This window comes from Vombatus ursinus, unplaced genomic scaffold, assembly GCF_900497805.2.
Source record: "Vombatus ursinus unplaced genomic scaffold, bare-nosed wombat genome assembly UNPS02007284.1, whole genome shotgun sequence".
Lineage (NCBI taxonomy): Eukaryota > Metazoa > Chordata > Mammalia > Diprotodontia > Vombatidae > Vombatus > Vombatus ursinus.
In genome coordinates, this window is record NW_020947062.1 from 11,813,079 (window position 1) to 11,833,815 (window position 20,737).

At 34.9% G+C, this 20,737-nt stretch overlaps 1 protein-coding gene across 5 annotated transcripts in view; it reads left to right on the top strand.

Moving 5' to 3' along the window:
- The window catches only part of MARK3 (microtubule affinity regulating kinase 3), a 124,607-nt gene that overhangs the window by 52,790 nt on the left and 51,080 nt on the right, over positions 1 to 20,737 (top strand). For all 5 annotated transcript variants that reach the window (XM_027849025.1, XM_027849021.1, XM_027849023.1 and 2 more), the window contains exons 4-5: positions 2,228 to 2,276; positions 13,240 to 13,305. In XM_027849025.1, coding sequence (XP_027704826.1) covers positions 2,228 to 2,276; positions 13,240 to 13,305 — 115 coding nt within the window. The remainder of the gene's footprint in view (positions 1 to 2,227; positions 2,277 to 13,239; positions 13,306 to 20,737) is intronic.

The following is a 20,737-nucleotide window of genomic DNA, read 5'->3' on the forward strand; positions in this document are numbered from 1 at the left end:
TTCATTCTTCTCTAATCAATCTATTTTATACAAAGCAGTAAATATTTATTGAGCCTTTCTTTGTGTGATATACATCGCTAAACACTGGGGATACTGAAACAAGAAAAATAATCCACTCTCTAGGAGCTTTTATGTTACACTGTTGTTGGCCTTTTTTTAAATTTCTTTTTTGAGGGGGAGGGTTGGTACAATGAGTAACTTTTACCATAAATTACTTTTTGAACAGCTGAGGGAAGGAGTGTAGAATGAGTCCATAGTTATGAGTAATTCATATTCTCTAATGAAGAATATAAAGCTTTATGTTTTCCTCTGGGCTCTTATTCAGATGTAAATGGATATCAAAGCACCATTATAATTGCTTGGGAATGCAAATATTTTAATTTAGGAACTTTAAAAAATTTAATTTCTATTCTTCCCCAAATATTATCCATTATCAGTTGTTTAAACAGAGTAGCAGATGTTTAAAATTGGGGTTACTAAGTTCTCTATCTTGCTTTTCACAATCCTTGAAGACTATGAGAAGAAAAGTGTCGTTCAGTGATTTTCAGTCATGTCCGACTCTTCATGAAATGAAACCCCATTTGGGGTTTTCTTGGCAGAGATGCTAGAGTGGTTTGCAAATTTCTTCTCCAGTTCATTTTACATGTGAGGAAACTGAGGCAAACAGGGTTAAGTGACTTGCCAAGCAGTTACTAAGTGTCTGAGGCCAGATTTGAACTCACAAAGAGAAGTCTTCCTGACTCCAGACCTATCCACTGCACTGCCTAGCTGCCCAGTTCATATTGTCTTGTGTCAGGAAAGCATACTAACAGATTTCTTTATCACGATGTTTCCTTTACAGTCTTATTATAGATCACTTATTATAGATCACTTTCAAAGCTAGCACTCAGTAGGGTACATTTAATTTAGAAAGATCATTTTGAGACTTCTATGGAAGATGTATTGGAGAAGGGAAGAGTCTAGAAGCCAGGAATCCAGTTAGGAAGGAAGGAAGTAATGGGTTCTGTTTTGGATGTTCTGAGTCTTCCTATTGAACATCTAGTTGGAAATGATAAGCATTTACTGGTGTAAGTCTGAAGTTTAACCTATGATTTTATAATGTTTGGCTCTTATATTTTTATTCAATTCTTTAATAGTAATTTTTATGTGTATGTAGTGTTTTTTCCAACTTTATTGTTAGGTATTGGAGGGCACAGACCACATCTTAGACTTGGCTGGACGGTGGGGAGGAGTGTGGCTTTATGCCACGTAGTCATTTGTTTGTACTTATTGAGAGCTTATTAAATATTTCCTGTCTAATTTGTAAAACCAAATATCCAGATCAAATTGTAACTCCCTAGTGTCTAGGCACTTTTGGAATGGCACCCTTCTTGTATGTTATGGAACCCACACTGCCCTGTCTCATATATAGTTAGTCCAACCTACCTCTGGACATGTCTAGAAAAATGCAGGGATTCAGCTTTGGTGATAATGGTGACATAAATAATGGGTTTGGTTTTGTTGTTTTTTTAAAATATGAGCAAGTGTCTCTTAGAAACCAGCCTGTAACCTAATAAAAAAAAACTCTTACTTAGTAGATAGAGAAAAGGGGTACATACAAATGGATTTGTTATAGTTTACAAATGTATCTTTCATTATGTCATAGATATGGTCTTGAAAAGATGTTTCTAATTATAATTTTAAGTTACCAGACAAGTTTGAAGTTTAAAAGAATCCCTAGTATGACTTGTTTTGTGAAGCCCCATCCCTCATTACTGTTATTTCCTAGGCTGGATTCTGGTGATTGTTTAAAATATTTTATTTGTTTTGAGATTCAAGACCTTACATGTTTATGGTAAAACTCATTTTGACTACAGTAGTACTACTTCATTTAAATAGCTGGAACTTGAATATGTAAAACAAATTTGGTCTGAAACTTTTCATTTTGAATATTTAAATACTGTTACCCCAATATCAAGATGAAATCAGAAATGTCATTTGTCCTATATGACCCTAGACTTTTTTATGTTAGCAACTAAAATTTATACTAATGCTGTCCCTATTTTATAAGTTAGTCATAGGCAAGAAACACTAAATATTTGAAATTAATCAGAGTAATCCCTCTTTCGGAAAGGAATGTGTATGCGTTCATTTTTGCCTGTGGAATTGTGTGCTGCACCGGTGGGATAGCCTGTTCAGTAAATTTTACATATTTCATTTTCTTTTCTTTGTTTTTTTTTTTTTTTAGCTCTTCAGAGAAGTAAGAATAATGAAGATTTTAAACCATCCAAACATAGGTACTTTTGTTTTATTTTAAATGCTTATTGAATCAAATGCATTCTGGAAAAGCATGTCTGAAAGTTGGATGTCTCTTCCAAGAAAGATTGCCATTATGTGATTACTTTATCTTAAAATGTGAAATTATTATGACTCTGATTTTCTAGAACTTCACGTGAGAGAGTATGTGTGACCTGTCTCTAAGTCAGTGGAGTTCTTGCCCTGACATAGTAAACTATTAGGTGTTAAATGCTTGTCAATTTAATGCTGTCGTTTTGTATATGGCTGAATATTTTAAATAGGATTAATATACTTGTCATGGGCCACATTTGTCACTGTTGCAGAACTTTTACCCTAACCATTAATTCTTTTAAATTGGTGGATAGAGAGAAAAGAAACACAGAGAGAAATTTCTTATTGTATCTTTATGCAAGACACTTATTTCTGAAAAGTTCTATATCAATACATGTTTTAAGTCACTAAGGAAATTAGCAGTTTTAAAAAGTCTTAGTGTGACCCCTTTTGTGAAGCAAACAATCATCCCTACCTTTTATTTTGTGTAAACATTATTTTCATGTGTCATATTCATATTTCAAATAGGATTATGGCCATATAGCAAGTAAACAAAAGATGGTTAAAAAATTATTATAGGACATAGTGAAATCTTTGTTTTAAAAGTAGCTAGTATTTTTAAGTAATTACATAGTTTGCAAAAAACCAAGTATTTCACTACTTGAATGTTTTCAGTACTTAAAAAAATTTTTTTATATATATCTTAAATAATTGAAGACAGAACAGAAACTAGGGTTTCTTTTTCTGAAACAGTGGAAAATGATTTTTTTCCTCAGTAAAATGATCACGCCAGGATTAGCATGGATGGCTAAGTTCACAAAAGCAATTTATAAAAAGGCTGGCTGCCATAGTCAGTTAAGGTATGGATAAGCTTCAGTCTGGAAGAAGCACAACTTACTTCTGGTTTTTACACATAGGTTCAAGTGATACTGCCAGAAGGAAATCTGAAAAGCATTACTAGGGATTATAAAGTTTTAGGCAAAAAACTGAAGATTTTAATGGCTCAGGGGGTGTTCTCACTGCTACTGAATGAAGATAAATGTAACAGAAAAGAAAAGGCACATTTGGGAACCAAACAGCTAGTTAGTGAAATTGTGTCTAAAACAGGATTTGAATTTTGGGACTTTATGTTAAAATATAAAAAGAATAGCAATTTTAGCTATCAGAGGTTGATAAAATGTTTCTGCCTGGAGTCCAGCAAATCTAGTCAAAAGGGCTTCCCTTTGGGAAGGGGGAGAGAGGAGAGTACTGTGTATTTCAGCAATTTTGAGCTCCAATTTAGTAGTAATAATGGCTAGAAAGCCATGTCCGAAAAAGGAGCCTCAGGAACCTCATGGTTTCAGATGACTATACAAAACTGCAGAAGTTTATGTAAGAGCAAGATGAACTCGAGTTTCTAAGATTTGAAGGATAGAACTTTTTCTTGTAATATAAATCTGGAAAATTCTTCCTTATTTGGAAGCAACTAGCTAGGTAAAAGGGAGGTTGTAATGTAGGATTATATATTTAAGAAGTTATATTCATTTGTGGAAATTTAGAAAACTTGAAGGGGAAAAACATACTGGAGGACATTAGAGCAAGGGTTAATGGAGGAATTAAAATGAAACGAATTAGTCTTATATCTGAAAACACCATGCCACCATCAAGACAGAAGAAGTAGGTGAGTTCTGGAAGCAGATCACAAGTCTAGCATGGAGATATGGATAGAAATGATGGAGGACTTCATTTATCTTGACATTTATTGAAGCTCTTTCTTGTAAAAGTAGAGTAATTGATTTCTTAACGATAATTTAATCCTACAAAAAGTGAAGGAATCAACAAAGAGAACTGTCATTCCGGGCCTGATTCTGCGTAGGAGGAACTAGCTGCTAAAGTAGCTAGAGGACATGGCTATTTTAGAATTTGTTATAGAGTGGAGGAAGGCTGACCATAATCTGATGTACGCTGTAGGTTGTGGGAATGCAGATCAAAGGATTCACAGAAAGGATGAGAATCCAATGAATTAAAATTCTACATCAAAGTCAGTCCCACTGAGTTTTAGTTTTCCTGAATAAAATTTGGCTCACAACAAAAAACAGTTCTGATGAGTTGAAATATAGGGAATTCTTTGAAGATACCAATGTGGAAATGTGGCGAGAACTTAGAGATGCATATAGGAGATGGAAGCAAGGTCAGGTAACAAGCATGAATAGATAAGAATAGTCTCTATAAGTATAATGACCAAGCTTGGCCTGAGAGGAGATAAGAAAATGTATCTCTCTCCCTTCTTTGCAGAGGTTGAGGGGAGAGGGAAGAATATGTGTTGAGGATATTGCATTTTTCTTTTTTATTCATTACAACAGATAATGACACACAGGGCATTGAAGAGGAAAAGGGATGTATTTTGAAATTAAGGTGTTAAGAAAAAAGATATAGACACAAATTTTAAAAAGAAAACTAAAACAAAGGTATCATAGCCCTATTTGAATGTTAAGGGTGACAGAAAGGTTGTTGGTTTTTATTTTAAAGTATGTAGAGAAAAAGAAGATGATCAAAGAAGGAATAGGACTACTACTCAGAATGGGATGAAGACTGCAGATCATGGGGATCAGGCAGAAGTTTGCAATTCTTGTTTTCTTCTATTTGATCCACCAAAGAAACTAATTTGAGAATTGTAACGAACCAAACAAAAATGACTCATGGGAACTTGAAAAGCAAAATAACTATGGAGATAGATAACTTAGCTGACCTTGATAAGTTCAAGGTGCCAGTCCCTGATAGACTATGTATCCCAGGCTACTAAAAGAATTGATGAATGTATTTACTGAACCATTGTGATCTTTGAAAGCTTGCATAAATGACAACATAAATTGTTTCAAATACCTCCCTACTTATTATTGAATAATAACTAGTATTTATATAGTGTGTTAAGGTTTACTGAGTACTTCACATATCTCATTTGATCCTTACAACAACTCTGTGAAGTAGGTGCTATTATTATTTTCCCCATTTTTCAGATGAGAAATCTGAGGCTGACAGAGGTTAAGTGAAGACTTGCCCAGGGTCACACAGCTAGTAAGTGTCTGAGACAAGATTTGAACTCAGTTCTACTTGACCTCAAGTCCATCTAAACTGGATAGCAGGTTGGCTTAAATTAGATTTCAAACTCCATCGTATACCATATGCCATAATGTACACCTGAATACTTTAAGGTTATGCCACAAAAAATGAGATCAGATAGCTTTCATAGCTGTCAGTCATAAAGTCAGTAAACATATTAAGCACCTACTATGTGCCAGGCACTGTAGTAAGTGCAAGAGCTATAAAGAAAGCAAAAAAACAGTCCTTCTCTTAAGGAGCTCACAGTCTAATTGGGGAGACAATATGAAAACAGCTATGTACAAACAAGATATATAGAGGATAAATAGTAGATAATCAATATAAGGGAGGCACTAGCATTAAGAGGGAATCAGGAAAGCCTTCTTCTAGAAGGTAGGATTTTAGCTGGAATTTGAAGGAAGCTAGGGAGGAGAGATGAGAAGGGAGAACATTCCAGGCATGAGACAGTCAGTGAAAATACCCAGGGTTGGGAGAGATGGAGTGTCTTTTATGAGGAATAGCAAGGAGGCCAGTGTCACTGGATTTCAGAATATGTCTTGGGTGTGAGATCTAAGAAGACTAGACAGGTAAGGGAAGGGGAAGGGTTTTGAGTGCCTTTAAAACAGGATTTTATATTTGATCTTAGAGGTGATAGGACCCACTGGAATTTATTGAGTAGTTAGGGTTGACTTGGTCAGACTTGGGCTTTAGGAAGATCAGTTAGGCAGATGAGTGGAGGATAAACTGGAGTGGGGAGAGACATTGCAGTAGTCTAGTAGTCTAGACATTGCAAGATGATAGGGCTGCCACCAGTGTCAAAGGAAAGAAGGGAAAACATTTGAGAGATTTTAGGAAAATAAAATTGATAGTATTTGCCCCTACTTTGGATGTGTGGGGAGGGGTGGTGAGAGTGAAGGGTTGAGGATGACACCTAGATTGTGAACTTGGGTGACTAGGAGGATGGCGGTTAAAAGAAATTTAGGAAACAGTAATAGAAAAGTTAGGAAGGACGTAGAGTTTGGGAAAAGGATGATGAGTTCAGTTTGGGGCATATTGAGGTTAAAATGTCTATGTCTATAAGACATTCAGTTTGAGATATGTAATAGGCAGGTGGAGAGTCAAGACTGGAGGTTAGGAGAAAGTTAGTTTTTAGGATTTGAGAGTCATCATCATCATCATAGTGATGATACTTGAATCCAAGGGAGCTGATGAGATTACTAAGTGAAATAGTATAAAGGGGGAAGACAAGCAGACTCAGGACAGATCCCTGGGGGTACCCACAGTTACCAGGCAAGACCTGGACAAAGATCCTTCAAAGGAAACTAAAAGAAGGAATAATCTGAAGTAGTATCACAGTAGAGAGAAGAGAATATCAAGAAGACAATGAACAGCAGTGTCAGAGGTTATGGAGAGATCAAGAAGGAAGAGGATTGAGAAAAGGCCATTATTTTTGTCAATTAAATCATTAATAACTTTAAGAGGGAACTGTTTTAGGTCAGTGATGAGTTTTGAAGCCATTCTATAAAGAATTAAGTTATGGATGGGGAGAAAATTCTTGACCAAAGTGATACCAAAAGATAAATTAGATTATTTAAGTTAACATGAAATTGTGAGGCTTTTACGTGAACTAAATCATTGCAGCTAGGATAAGAAGGAAAGTGTCCATTGAGGAAAAAAGTGTTTTCATCAGATATCTCTGATAAGATAAGGTTTGGTGTCCAAGATATATATAGCGCTCTCTCGTTCTCTCTCTCTCTCTCTCTCTCTCTCTCTCTCTCTCTCGCTCTCGCTCTCGCTCTCACACACACACACACACACACACACCTCGATACAGGAATGGTTGTCTAATGAATAAATGGTGAAAGGAATTAATGAACAGTTCTCCAGTAAATAATAGCAATCTATAATCAGCCATATGGAAGATGGCTCCAAATCATTACTGAAAGAAATGTATATCAAAATAACTGCAGATTTACCTTATACCTGACAAATGGATGTAGATGATACAAGTTGGGAATGGTCAGTGGAAAGACAATGGTCTTTTTGGAAAGACAAGCACACTGATAGTATTGTAGCTACAAATTGACCCATTCATTCTAGTAAGCAATTTGGAATCATGCTAAGAAAGATGACTAAAAGTTTTGGCCCACTGCTAGGTGTATATTCCAAGGAGGTAAAGGATAGAAAGAAAGGTCTCATATACACTAAAATATTTGTAAATGTATTTTGGGTAGTAGCAAAGAACTGGAAATAAAGTAAAGATGCCCATTGCTTGAGGAATAGCTAAACAGATTGTGGTAGATGAAAGTAATAGACTGTTGCTGTAGAGAAGCGAGGCAGAACTTTGAACTGATGCAAAGTCAAGTAAGCAGAATCATTAAAAACAACGTGGACAATGACTGCAGTAATATAAACAACGTAAATGGAAAGAGCAGCAACAACATTTCCAATCAAAACTGCTGTGCTATGAAGTTATAACTAAATTTTGCCTTGAAGAAGAGTGGAAAATGTACCTCTTTCTTTTCATTGCAGGGATAGTGGACTATAATTGTCCTTCAACACTGCATATAGTGTCAAAGTTGATTGATGAATTTATTTTGCCACGCTTTTTTTCCCTTTTTATTTGTTATAAGGGATGGCCCTCAGGGAGAGGGTGGCATATATTTCTAAATGAAAATAATATAAATATAAAAATTTATCAGCAAAAATTAATATAAATCCTTTTTTAAAATGATTTTGGGAATTGGGACTAAAGAAGGGTTTCGCTTTTCCCCTTGGTCTCCCTACCTTTGTGCTGGTCTCCCATATCTGAAAAGTTTAGGGTTATCTTTGATTGTTTACTCTTTCATCTCTGATATCCTATCTGTTACCTGTCAGTACCACCTCTGTAATCTCTTTCACTTTGTCTTTTATTCCTTTTCAGTGACTACCATCCTAGAACAAGCCCTCATTACCATTTTTCTCTACCATTACAGTAGCCTCTTATAGATCTTCTAACCTTCCAGTGGACAAGAATGTGCACCTAGCTCCAGAGATTTAAAAAAAAAAAAAAGCAATAGATGGAAGTTACAGAGAGGCAGATTTCAACTTAACATAAGGAGAAAATTTCCTCACAGTTAAGAGTTATTCAGAATTAAGATATGATTCCTCAGGGGGTAAAGAACTTCTTATCCCTGGAAGTTGTCTAGTGGAAATGACCACTTTGGATATTATGGAGTGTATTCTTGTTGGTCAAAATGACCCCTGAGTTTCTAGCATTGAAATCCCTATGTTACTCCATCCTTTTCAGCTCAGTCTCTTTATTAATTTATGTGATGTGGGCAAATTAATCTCTCCGGACTTCTTTTTTCTCATTTGTAAAGTGCGACAACTTGGGTTAGAATGATCTCTAACATCCTTTCCTATTTGAAAATCCTATGATCCAGTATTATATATAATAATATCATAGCCAGTATCTTTTAGTGCTCATTATGTCTAGGCACAGTGGAAATTAATTCTGTGACCACTGTATATACTGCATGGAGAAAGTGTATTGCATCATTGGAACTTCATGAGAATATGCCAACACAACTGTTTTAAATCATGCCATTCTTTAAAAAAATATAATAAAGTGCAAATAACAAAAGGCACAGTGGGCTTTACTATTAACTTAGATTTTACATTTTTAATTTTCTAAAGTCTTAACTGTTTTTTACAGGTCAGTTAAAATTTGTGATACTGTGAATATCTCGTGAGAGCTTTTACAGTAACCAACATTATGCAATTTTGCTTTACAGTAGTACTTACTAAATGGTGATAAGCCAAAGAATCTGTTCATGCTGTGATTTTTTTTTTAATATAAGTATTTATTTCATCTACTATACCAAGGTTCTAATTAACATTCTAGTACCATAATTTCCTGACTCAGAATTTCACATTTTGAAAAAAGTTGAATTGGTATGTTAATGATTTCATCATTTCCTATGTGTTGCTAAGTATGTATTATGGTACTTTGAGTGACCATTGATTAAAAGGTGAAATTTAAAGTATTGACAATTAAAGGATCAAAGCTACAATCAAAGAACTTATGTGAGATTCTGGTTTAATTAACTGTAAAAAGTTTAGATTGTGAAATCATTCTTACGGCTTAACAGTTGCTTTAAATTCAGAACCAAGAGCTATCAAAATGTCTGTTATGATCATATACTATATAGTATTCTGTTATGGTCATACACTGTAAATTTAAATGAAGAATTACACAGGATACCTTTTTGGTGGGGGTGGAAATATCTTGTTTTGATTTTTCATTTTATAAAAACAGAAGCAATTTATTGCTATCACCCTTCATTATTCCGATTTAAATGTCAAATTATATCTTTTAATTGCTTTGATGATAGCCTCATTCTTTTCCAAGCACTTTACCAAAATCATTAAGTGACATGCAATCTAGATGATTTTAAAATAGGCTCCACAATTTCTACCATTTGGTATTATATTTGTTTTTAGCTTTAGAGGAGTTTGGAGTCTAATTCTTTGGCTTTAAAAAAGAAAAGAAATGCAGGTACATTTTTCAGTAGTGGTTTATTTCTTGGCAACTTAAGTTTGCAAAATAAGCTTTTGAAAGGAGGTTGCTTCAGATAATATGTATCAAAGCATCAGAAAATGTCAGTCCCTTTCTCTATACTGACGCTGTCATCATCTATAACTTGGACTATTGCAATATCTTTCTAACTTTCTAGCTTGTGTCTCTGGCTCAGGTCTCGTAACTTTAATACATCCTCCCCTCAACTTCAAGGTGATTTTTTTAAAACAGGTCTCAGCACATCACCTCCCTGATTCATGAGTTCGTGTGGCTCTCTGTTACCTCTAGAGTCAAATATAAAGTCCTCAGTTTGGCACTGAAAGGGACACCTAGCCCCTTTCTAACTTCCCAAGCTTCTTACACTTTACGCTCCACCATACACTATGATTAAGCCTATTGGTCTGCTTATAGTTCCTTGAATAAGACACTTCCATTTCCCCTCTCCAGACCTGGCTTTACCCCTTCACTTCTGCTTCCTAGTTTCCCTGGCTTCCTTTCAAGACTCGGCTCAAATCCACCTTTGCAAGAGACTTTTCCCAATCCCCCTAGCTGCTAATGCCATCACCTCTCATTACTTTTTATCTACTTTGTATATTCTTTATATGTGCCTTGTTATTTATATTTTGTTCCTCCTCTAGAGTGTACGCTCTCAATGATAGGATCTGGGTTTTGCTTTTCTTTGTTTCCCCCCGCACTTAATCACAATGTATGGCACATAGTAAACATTTAATAAATAAATGCTTGTTGACATCTTATAATAAAAGGTAGACATTTGCTTTCCCAAGTATTTTTTTTTTTGGTCTACTGGAAACTTAAACCTAAGTGAAGGCAATTCACCTTGACGTTGGAAAATATTTAGCCTGCATTGTAATTTTTTTTTTTTTTATTAATTTGACATACTGAAAAATTAAGGTGGAAATATTACCCAAAATGTTGGCTTTGTAGATTTCCATGTATTCATGACTCTTATTTTAGAATTTATACATTTCTAATACAAGGCTACCATAGTGTATCTTTTTGCTAGTTTTGGTAATAGTAGGAAGAATATTTTATACTTAAGGGAAATGATAGAGCAAGACCCTCATTCTCATAGAAAGTTAATTAATTCTCTCTGAAAACCAGTACGTCCTAAGGTTACCCCTCTCCCATTTATCATAGTACAATACCTTTCATTTCTCTCAACTTTTGCTCTAGAATAGTTACTTTATAGATCCTTGTTTTCTGTGGAACAATTGAAATTTCACAACTCAGCCAGTAATATTTTAACCAGATTAGTATCCCAAAAGCTGAAATAAGAAAAGTTGTGAGTTGTGTGCGTTAGTGAGTTGTGAGCTTATAGAAATGGCAGACTAGCCACTCCATTGCTACCCTAATTCAGGGTCTCATCCCCCCTGTCTATTGTATAATTTCTTATCTCCCCACCTCTTTTAGTACATTTTTCTCTTTCTCATTTCTCTCAAGTTAGCATACTTGAGGGCCATTTGAGAAAATTCCCTTGGCATTTTCAGTAGGTAATGCTTATGTGATTTTTTATTAGTATGTCTCTGGAGAAATCTCATGAGTTTCTAAAGATATTAAGGGAAAACCAAAATATATTTTTTTTAAATTTAGGAACTTCAGACTTTTTTTCCATCCTTGAGGTAAAGGAGGCCCACCTAGCAGTGGGCCAAAAGGTATTTTTCTCATTTCATTTAAAGAAATGAGAGTGTCTTGTTCAAGTACATCTTTTCTTCAGTACATTTTTTCACTGTAAAATTAATATTCCTGTTGCTGGTCTGATGATATTTCCCTTTCATTGGTTCCCTTTTTCAGTTAAAATAAAATAGACACTTAGCTTAGCGTTTAAGAGCCACCACAATAAGAGTCCAACCTACCTTTCCAGCTTTATCTCATACAAATTTAGTCCATGTCCTCTATGTTCTGGCTGTACTGTCTACCTATTAACTGAACTCTTAAACCTTTTTTTTTTTTTTTTTTAAAGACTATCCTGTCACACCTGGAATACACTCCTTTTTCTGCCTGTTGAGATCCTTTATTTCAGTTTTTGGTCAAGATAATCATGTATGCCATCCATTGAACCTTTCCTGATCCCTAGTCCTGCTCCCAGCAGAAAGTGTTCTCCCCATCAAATTTTTCTTATATCACTTCATAAGAATTTTTCCTTTGCCCACATCATATTAGTCATACACAAATCTGACCTATTAAAGTGTAAGCTCATTGCATATAGGGACCGTGAGATTTTTATCTCTTGCTCCCACTGGAAGAGCCTTCCCCCAACCAACACAACATCATCCTGGACTGCCAGGTGAAACCTGGCGCCAGGAGGGGGAGGACCCTACCCAACTCCTCTCATTGCTTGCTTTGCTGTCAAGGTTTGAAGTAGAAGGAAGAACCACTGATGGAGGACCACCAGGTCTTAATATCTGCCCAGCCTCTGTACCCTGCAGACTCTTGACACTTATGTCTGACCCACTAATGTAACCTAAGGACCCTTGGGCCTTACCATCTACCCCTCCTCCCTGTATTCTGAGGATTTCTAGGCCTTTCCATCTGGTCTACAGCTAAAATTTTTAATATGTTGTCTCCCGTACTTTGAGTACCTTGAGATCAAGGACCATCTCACTTTTTTCTTTTTTATGTCCTTAGCACTTAGCACAGTGCTTGGCACATTGTAAGTGCTAACTAAATGTTTTTTTACTCCTTGATTTTCTATCCTAAGTACTTAGTGCAGGATCACGCACATAGTAGGTGCTTAAATGTTTGTTAAATTAGTTTGTGAAGCTTATGAAATACTGAATACTATTATTAAGGTGTATATGTGTATATAAGAGATGGTATTGGAGGATGGAAAGGGTTATGTTCCTTTGAAATCTGAGGAGAAAATAGCAAACTCATGCGTGATGAAAATTTACAGGTAAGAGTCAGTATTAAATATGATTTATCATGGTCTGCTAATGCAAAGTGAATTTGTTAGAATGCACTCGGAGTAATCTGTATTTTTATGGTATATCTGATTTTAATCTTATTTGGTAAAGTGTGTGTATATACATACACACACATAGTAAAGACTCAATTGGCATTTTTTTGAAGAATCAGTTACTGAAAACTTTAAAAGGGAAAAAATTTACTTAAAACCATGAACTTAAGGTTTTCAACATACCTAGGCCTTCACATACATTTACCTTCAACATTGGTGTTGAATAATGCTGAAAACAAATGTATATGTTCATTTTGTTAGTAAATTTTACTTCCTTTTCCTAATCTCCCCTCAGTTAAGTTATTTGAAGTAATTGAAACTGAAAAAACACTGTACTTAATCATGGAGTATGCAAGTGGAGGTAAGTATATTTATTTTTACTTATTTGTCATTTATGTGGTTTTTATTTGTATTTTCTCCAGTTAGGAAAGCACATAATCCATAGATTATAGACACATAGACATATAGACATAGCTATCTAGCTATTATGCTGATTTTTTTTTTAAGATTTTGTTTAAAATTCAAAGTTAGCATATTTGAGGGCTGTTTAAGAAAATTCCCTCAGCATTTTCAGTAGGTGATGCTTATGTGATTTTTTTTATTAGTATGTCTCTGTGGAGAAATCTCATGAGTTTTTGAAGATATTAAGGAAAAACCAAAATATATATTTTTTTAATTTAGGAAATTCAGTTTTTAAAAACGAAGTTATTTTGTGTTGCTAGCTTCTCCTTTCAGTTACATGATTAATTTTGTTAATATGATCTGCAGTAATCATTTATATATTTTAAATGTTATAAAATTTCTTTTTAATGCTGTGTACTCCCTGGAATGTCAGGGATCATGACAAATAGCAACATTTTCTATTAGTTAACCAAAATGGAAGATTATGTGAATATAAACATTTGGCTAACATGCTTTCAGTATGAATATGGGCAAGAATTGTAGAATAAGAAGGTGAATTTCTGTCTGTATCAAGGAAGGGAGTACTAACATCTAGAGTATCACAGAGCTATTGAAATACTGAATTAAGTATATAGTAGTTGATTACTGATTTTACTTTTATATGTAACAGTTCTATAAAATTGGTTCCTTTTAACCAATTAAGTTTTTCTTCTCTTGAACTTTATATAGAGTTCTGGTTAATTTATAATATATTCCACAAAACATTGAAATTTTATTCTTTTATAAAATCTTATTTATCATGAGTATATTCTAATAATCTCATAGTCATTCTACAAAACCAGTAGGCAGAAACAGTTAGTAAATACTGTTTCTTTAATGAACTTGTAAGTAAAAAGAAGTACTCTGAACCCAGTGGAGGAAAGAAAGAGTCATCTATCACATATACAAGATTTACTTCTCTTTTATCTTCTAAACTACTGAATATATATGTGGACAGAATGTTTTCTTTTATGTACAGGATTTTTCTGAGGTGGCAAATGATAAAAATTGATTCATTTTAACCATATCAATTAAATGCTGTTGCCACTGGATTATCTGCTGTAATAGAGAACATTATTTTGTTATATAACCTTTCCTTTCATAGGTGTGTGTATTTGACCTTTTTTCTTGTGAGGCAGTCTGGGTTAAGTGACTTGCCTAGGATCACACAGCTAGTAAGTGTCAAGTGTCTGAGGCTGGATTTGAACTCGGGTCCTCCTGACACCAACGCTGGAGCTCTATCTACTGTGCCACCTAGCTGCCCCTAACCTTCTTATTAGGGTATATTTTAGTTGGAGCAAGAAAGAGAACAACATCTAATTCCTGTACTTTAAAGATGAGGAAACTAAGACCTTGGGAAGTGGTAATTTGCCCCAGGTCATACAGCAAATTAGTTGTAGATCCAGGACTAGTTCTTTATATGCCACACTGCTATGTGTTATAATGACAGTCTCAGCATTGAAAGAAAAACGGAATGGGCTTAGAAAAATCCACCTAGTCCAGTCCATACCTAAACAAGAATTTCAGTACCCAGCCTTTGCTAGAAGGTCTTTAATGAGGAGAAACTCAATGCCTACTAAGATATACATCCTGCATTTAACTTTGTGATCATGGACCAGTCCCTTACTATTCAGAGTTCATTCATTTGTAAAATGATAATAGTGCTTGCACTACTTAATTTATCAGATTTTTGGGAAGAAAGTACTTTGCAAATCTTAAAAGTGCTGTAGACATATGAACTGCATCTAATTGTTAAGAGAGTTTTTCTTACACCTAAACTACTGCTTCCCTTCAGCATATGTGAAGATAGCTGGCATGTTCCCCTTAACTGTTTTCTTCTTCAAGCTAACCATCCCCACTTTCTGTAGCTGGTACTCATGATCTCAGGATCTCATCTTGTGTGCAGTTCTCTGGAAATCTCCAGATTGTCAGTGCTCTTCCTTTGAGACCCTAAAATAAACACACTGTGTAGTATGACCATGACAGAATACGCCCAAACTGTTACCCTATTATTGGAAGGTCCTGCTGAACTTGCAATCCACTAAAACCTCCCACATCTTTGTCAGAAGATGCCCAGTGTTTTACTTGTGAAGTTGAGTTTTTAAATTCCTATATAAAATGTTATACTTAGCCTTATTAAATTTTTATCCTAGTAGATTTAGTCTAATATTCTAATCTGCTGAGATATGTTTGGACCCTGACCGTTATCTATTAGATATTCCTCATTATAAATTTGATAGCCTGCCATTTGAGTCATTATACAAGTTATTAGTAAATATTAAACATCATAGGGCCCATAGCAGATCCCTCAGAGGTTCTACCTTCAAAAATGACATCAAACCATTAATGACTACATGTTGGATTCAACTATATAATCCGTTCTAGAACCACATATCTGTACTATTTTCTAGCTGACATTTCTATCTTTTCCATAGCTTTACTGTGAAACTTTGTTAATAAACTATCTATGGCATTTCCTTAAACTACAACTCTAGTAAATCTTTTCCAAAAAAAAAAAAAGAAAAAAGAAAAACCCCTACTTGATTCACCCCTTCTTGCTAGCTGTCATGCCAAAAAAAAACAAAAAACAAAAAACTATCCAGTGATAATGTTTCTACTGATCTCCAGTCTTTTATCTCCAACTGCCTATTGGATAATTTGAATGGAAGTTTCATATACTGAAACTCACTGTATCCGAAATTGAACTTATAATCTTTCTTCAGAAGCTGCTGCTATCCCTTTACCCTCCCTGCCATTTGTCCGCTTGACACAAGCACTAACCTGGTGCAGGCCCTGAGCACTTCATGCTTAAGATTTCTGCAGTAACCTTATAGTTGGTCTTCTTGCCTCAAGTCTCTCACTGTTCTAGTCTATCCACGACTCAGCTTCTTTAAGTGCTGGTCTGACCATGTCACCACTTCTCCCCAATTCAGTAAATTCCGGTAACTCCCTTTTTACCTCCAGGATCAAATATAATATCCTCTCTTTTTCTTTTTCTTCTTCTTGCCCTTACCTCCCTTCCATTTATATCCAGTGACACTTAACCTCTTTTCTATTCCTTGTGCAGTACGCTCCACCTCCCAACACTGCATTTTTACTCACTGTCCCACATACCCTCGAATTCTCTTCCTGCTTATCTTCGTCTCCTGGTTTCCTTGGTTTCTTTCAGATCCTACCTAAAGGCCTATCTTCTGTAAGGAGCTTTTCATGATTCTTCCTTAATACTAATGCCTTTCCTCTAATTTATCTCTAATTCATCCTCTCTGTATCTTAATTATACATGATTGTTTGCATCTTGTCTCCTTCGTTAAGATAGTGAACTTCTTGAGAACAGAGATTGTATTTTGTCTTTCTTTGTATCCCCAGAATTGATTTTAAAATGTAATTTGGTCAGTGAATTTTTTACACATCTGCATTCTTTACAGACAAGTCTTCTTTTTCCTTCTCATCAGAATTGTTTGTCTTAAAATTTTCATTCTTGAGAGCATCTTATCCTTCTTGGACTGATTTCTGTAAAATTTTACTCCATGAGATTTAACACTCCTTTCTGTGTAGTATTTCAGATGTTCTGCCAAATTCTAGGGTGTTTGCTTAGCTTTCCTTTTCTTCACAGTCACAAATTCTAAGATATAGTTAGTGATCACTTCTCAGAATTCCCATTATTTCTACGCTAGTTAACAGTTCCTCTTTGTTGATGAGAATGCAGTAACATGCACCTTTATGTCATTCTTGTGATCTTCCTCCACTTGTTTTATTTTCACGTTTTCGTAGGATTGTAGATTTAGAGTCAGAAGCAACCTTCAGGGTCATGTAGTCCAACTCCTTCGTTGTACAAATGAAGGAACTAAGGCCCAGAGAGGCTGAGTGAGTTGCCCAGGGAGGGTCACATAGGTATTAATTAAAGAGCAGAGCTGAGATTTCAATTTAGGTTTCATGATTCCAAGTCCAGAAACCTTTCCACTATACTACACTACTGCTTTCTGTCCAGATTGTCTGCAGTGTATTCAGATGAAAATACTACTTCCATTTCTCCCCCTGTTAATCTTTACCCTGATGTCATCCCTACCATGCTTCCTCCCTTTCCTGAATTTCTTTGCATGAGTATGTTGTCTACTTCGTTTGTTCTCCTACCGCTCAATTCTCATTTACTTATCCTATTCTTTTTGATTCCATCTTTCTCTCTCTGATAACATATAAAGTCAAATTTGCCTCCTTGTGTTAGACTGTCTGGTTCATTTTTTTGTTATCCATACTTGGTTCATTCATATATAATTATGAGGCCTTGGACTTTTAAGGGCTCCTTCCTTGGATTTTGTCTTCTTTAAATTTCCAGTCATGGGTCATCAGTTACAGCTTTAGTTTTACACTGTTGCTTGTTTCTGTGTTATATAGCTTGTGGCAAGGAGGAGAGGAGCAGTAATACATAAGCATTTGTTACCTTGAGCAAATTACCTTACTTCTCTGGGTTTCTTCATTTGTTAATTAGGATATTGAACTACTTTGCTTCTAAGGCCCATTATAACTATAAATCTGTAAGCCTGTGTTCCTGCTTAGCTTTTCCCTTGCCAGATCTCCCTTTCTCTCCCAAAGCTCTTGCTTCCATTGACAGCATTTTTAAAAACATCACTTACGACCATAAGAGCTTATCCTGTCCAAGACTTCATAAAGTTTATTAGTGCTTTTTAATTTTATTTTGAATCATATTTTTGTCCATGGAAATCATTGCAAGTAGTCATCAGGTTTAAATAATTTTAGGAAGGATGTTGGCCATATCCTTGATAATGTATTTAATCTCAAATGCCTCTTAAAGTAGAGATTTCCAGTCTGATTGACCTTTTTGATGCCAGGCTTGAATTCAAACAACTGTTCTGTTTTTTCAACAGAAACAGAATTCAACAACTGTAGTTTTTGGCTTCTTAATAGCCCATCACCACTCACTTGGTCTCAGTCAGTAGCAGAGTATCTTTGGTCATAGCTGCTATGGGCAGGACGGATTGGTCTAGTTCCTACCTATATGAATTCTTTGGGGCCTGGAGAGACATTATTAGGTAGCCTCCATACAGCTCGTTTTTTTACCTGCAAGAATATGAAGGCCAAAATAAAAGAGTGCTTTGCCTTCCTCTTCAACATTTCAATGCTAAACTAAATGTACTTTTTGTTGGTGATAAAGGTTGAATGCACAATTATCCTGTCTGCCCTAACCCACTATGCCCTCTGGACCACTGGACATTGCCACCTGCTCTTCAACTACACCCTAAGGACTCCTGAATGTTGCCCATTGCCCTACCATTATACCAGTCTTGAGGGCTTTTTCATCTTCCCTGCTGTTAAACTCTCATATGTGTTGTTTTTCCCTATTAGAATGTGAGCTCCTTGAGAGCAAAGACTGTTGTGAATTTCTATTTGTATTCCCAATACTTAACATAGTGTTTGGTGAAAGATTACTGGATTTATTTTATTTTATTTTTTTTTTTTTGCTAGGCACTGGGGTTAAGTGACTTGCCCAGGGTCACACATCTAGTAAGTGTTAAGTGTCTGAGGTCAGATTTGAATTCAGGTTGTCCTGACTCTAGGGCCAGGTCTCTTTCCATTGCGCCACCTAGCTGCCTCATGATTACTAAATTTTCAAAAAATTTAATTTAATAATACATGTTTAATAAATAGATTTTAAATCCTGATGCAATTGACCCAATTCCTAAATTGTAACATATTGATTGTATGTGACGTTATATGTGGTTTTAGGAAATTTCCCTTCTGAGTTCCCTACAGTATTCTACAAATGTTATTCCATTTTTATTTCATTGGTATTCTAAATCAAATCTATAAAACATAGACTGATTTATCTACCATTACTAAAAGAGAAGCCACTTAGTTTTTGTTTCAAGTCATAAGCACACATTTGACTTACTTGTCATCACTTCTTTTGCCTTTATATACCATGTTTGAAATATTTCCCCCAAATATTATTAATTTAAATTAAAACAATCAAGAAAGCATACAAATTTTGAATTTAAAGAAGAGTATCTACATTATGAAATAGTTAATATTTAATGCTTTAGTAATTCTTTTCTGGTATAGACCTAGAGATTCAGAGATAGTAGGAGGAACATTTTTATGGTGATTTTGACAAATATTTTAGTGTCCATCTCTTCTGTCCTCTTTTAGACTATACTGAATTTGCTTTGAAATCTAAAGTTTTCCATTCTATTATTTAATTATTCCAATCTTTAATCATGTTGGTACTGTGTGAATTAGATCATTGAACAAGTCTTGGGCATTATGTGCAAAAATGATTCTTTATTAATAAGGAAGTGGTTAAATTGGGTTATTCTGAAACAGTGTCATCTTTTAGTGCCATATTCTACCACCACCACTTTAAATACTTCCTTATAACAAAGAAAGTTAATCAATGAATTTGATGGCTAATGCAACATTCTACATGTATAGATTTTTTCCTTTCTACTGAGAGTAGGGATGTATGTTTCATCATCTGTTTTCCAGGACTGAGTGTTAACATGTCAGATAATTTGAGTTTTTCGTATTTTAGTGATGCTCTCATATTGCTGTAATGATCTGCTTTCAGTTACATTTTTGTAATCACTGTGGATGTTCTTTTCTTAGTTCTGTTTTCTTTCCTCTGTCTGACTTCATCTCTCCTCATAGCTCTGAATCTATTATGTTCATTGCTTCTTCCAGAATAATAGTATTCCATTATATTCATATATCACAGTTTGTTCTGCCTTAAACTGTGGGCACCCACATCATTTCCAGTTTTTTTATGCCACAAAAATGTTACTAATTTTATTTTTAATAGACTTTATTTGAGTGTTATAGGTAATCTACTTTTAGTTATGCTTTACAAGTAGGTGTAGCTGTGTTTCTGAAAAGTAGTATCCTAGTCAGTTGTCATTGACATTTTCCTGTTTACAGTTTTAATAGCATTCCATTTTCATTTAAATTTGATCTTCATTTGGTATTATTCCTAATCCTATATCTTCTAAGTACCTCTTGTACTTCCCCAAATAATGGTCTGTAAACAAACCCCTAAATGCCTCAGATAGGTACTTTTAAAAAGAAAATTGACAACCTTTTATGGCAGCAAAGAATTTAAAACACAGTAGGAGCCCATTGAGAGACTAGCTAAAGAAATTGTGGTACTTTAATATTGGAATATTACTCTCCCGAAAGCAATGAATGTGAATGTGAAGAATTCAGAAAAGCATCAAAAGACTTATAGAAACTGATGCATAATGGAATGGAGAAAGCAAAAACTGAATATAGAATGACTTCAAAAATTTAAATGAAAAGGATACAGAGAAGAGACTCTGAATGCTATGTAATTGTAATGATTC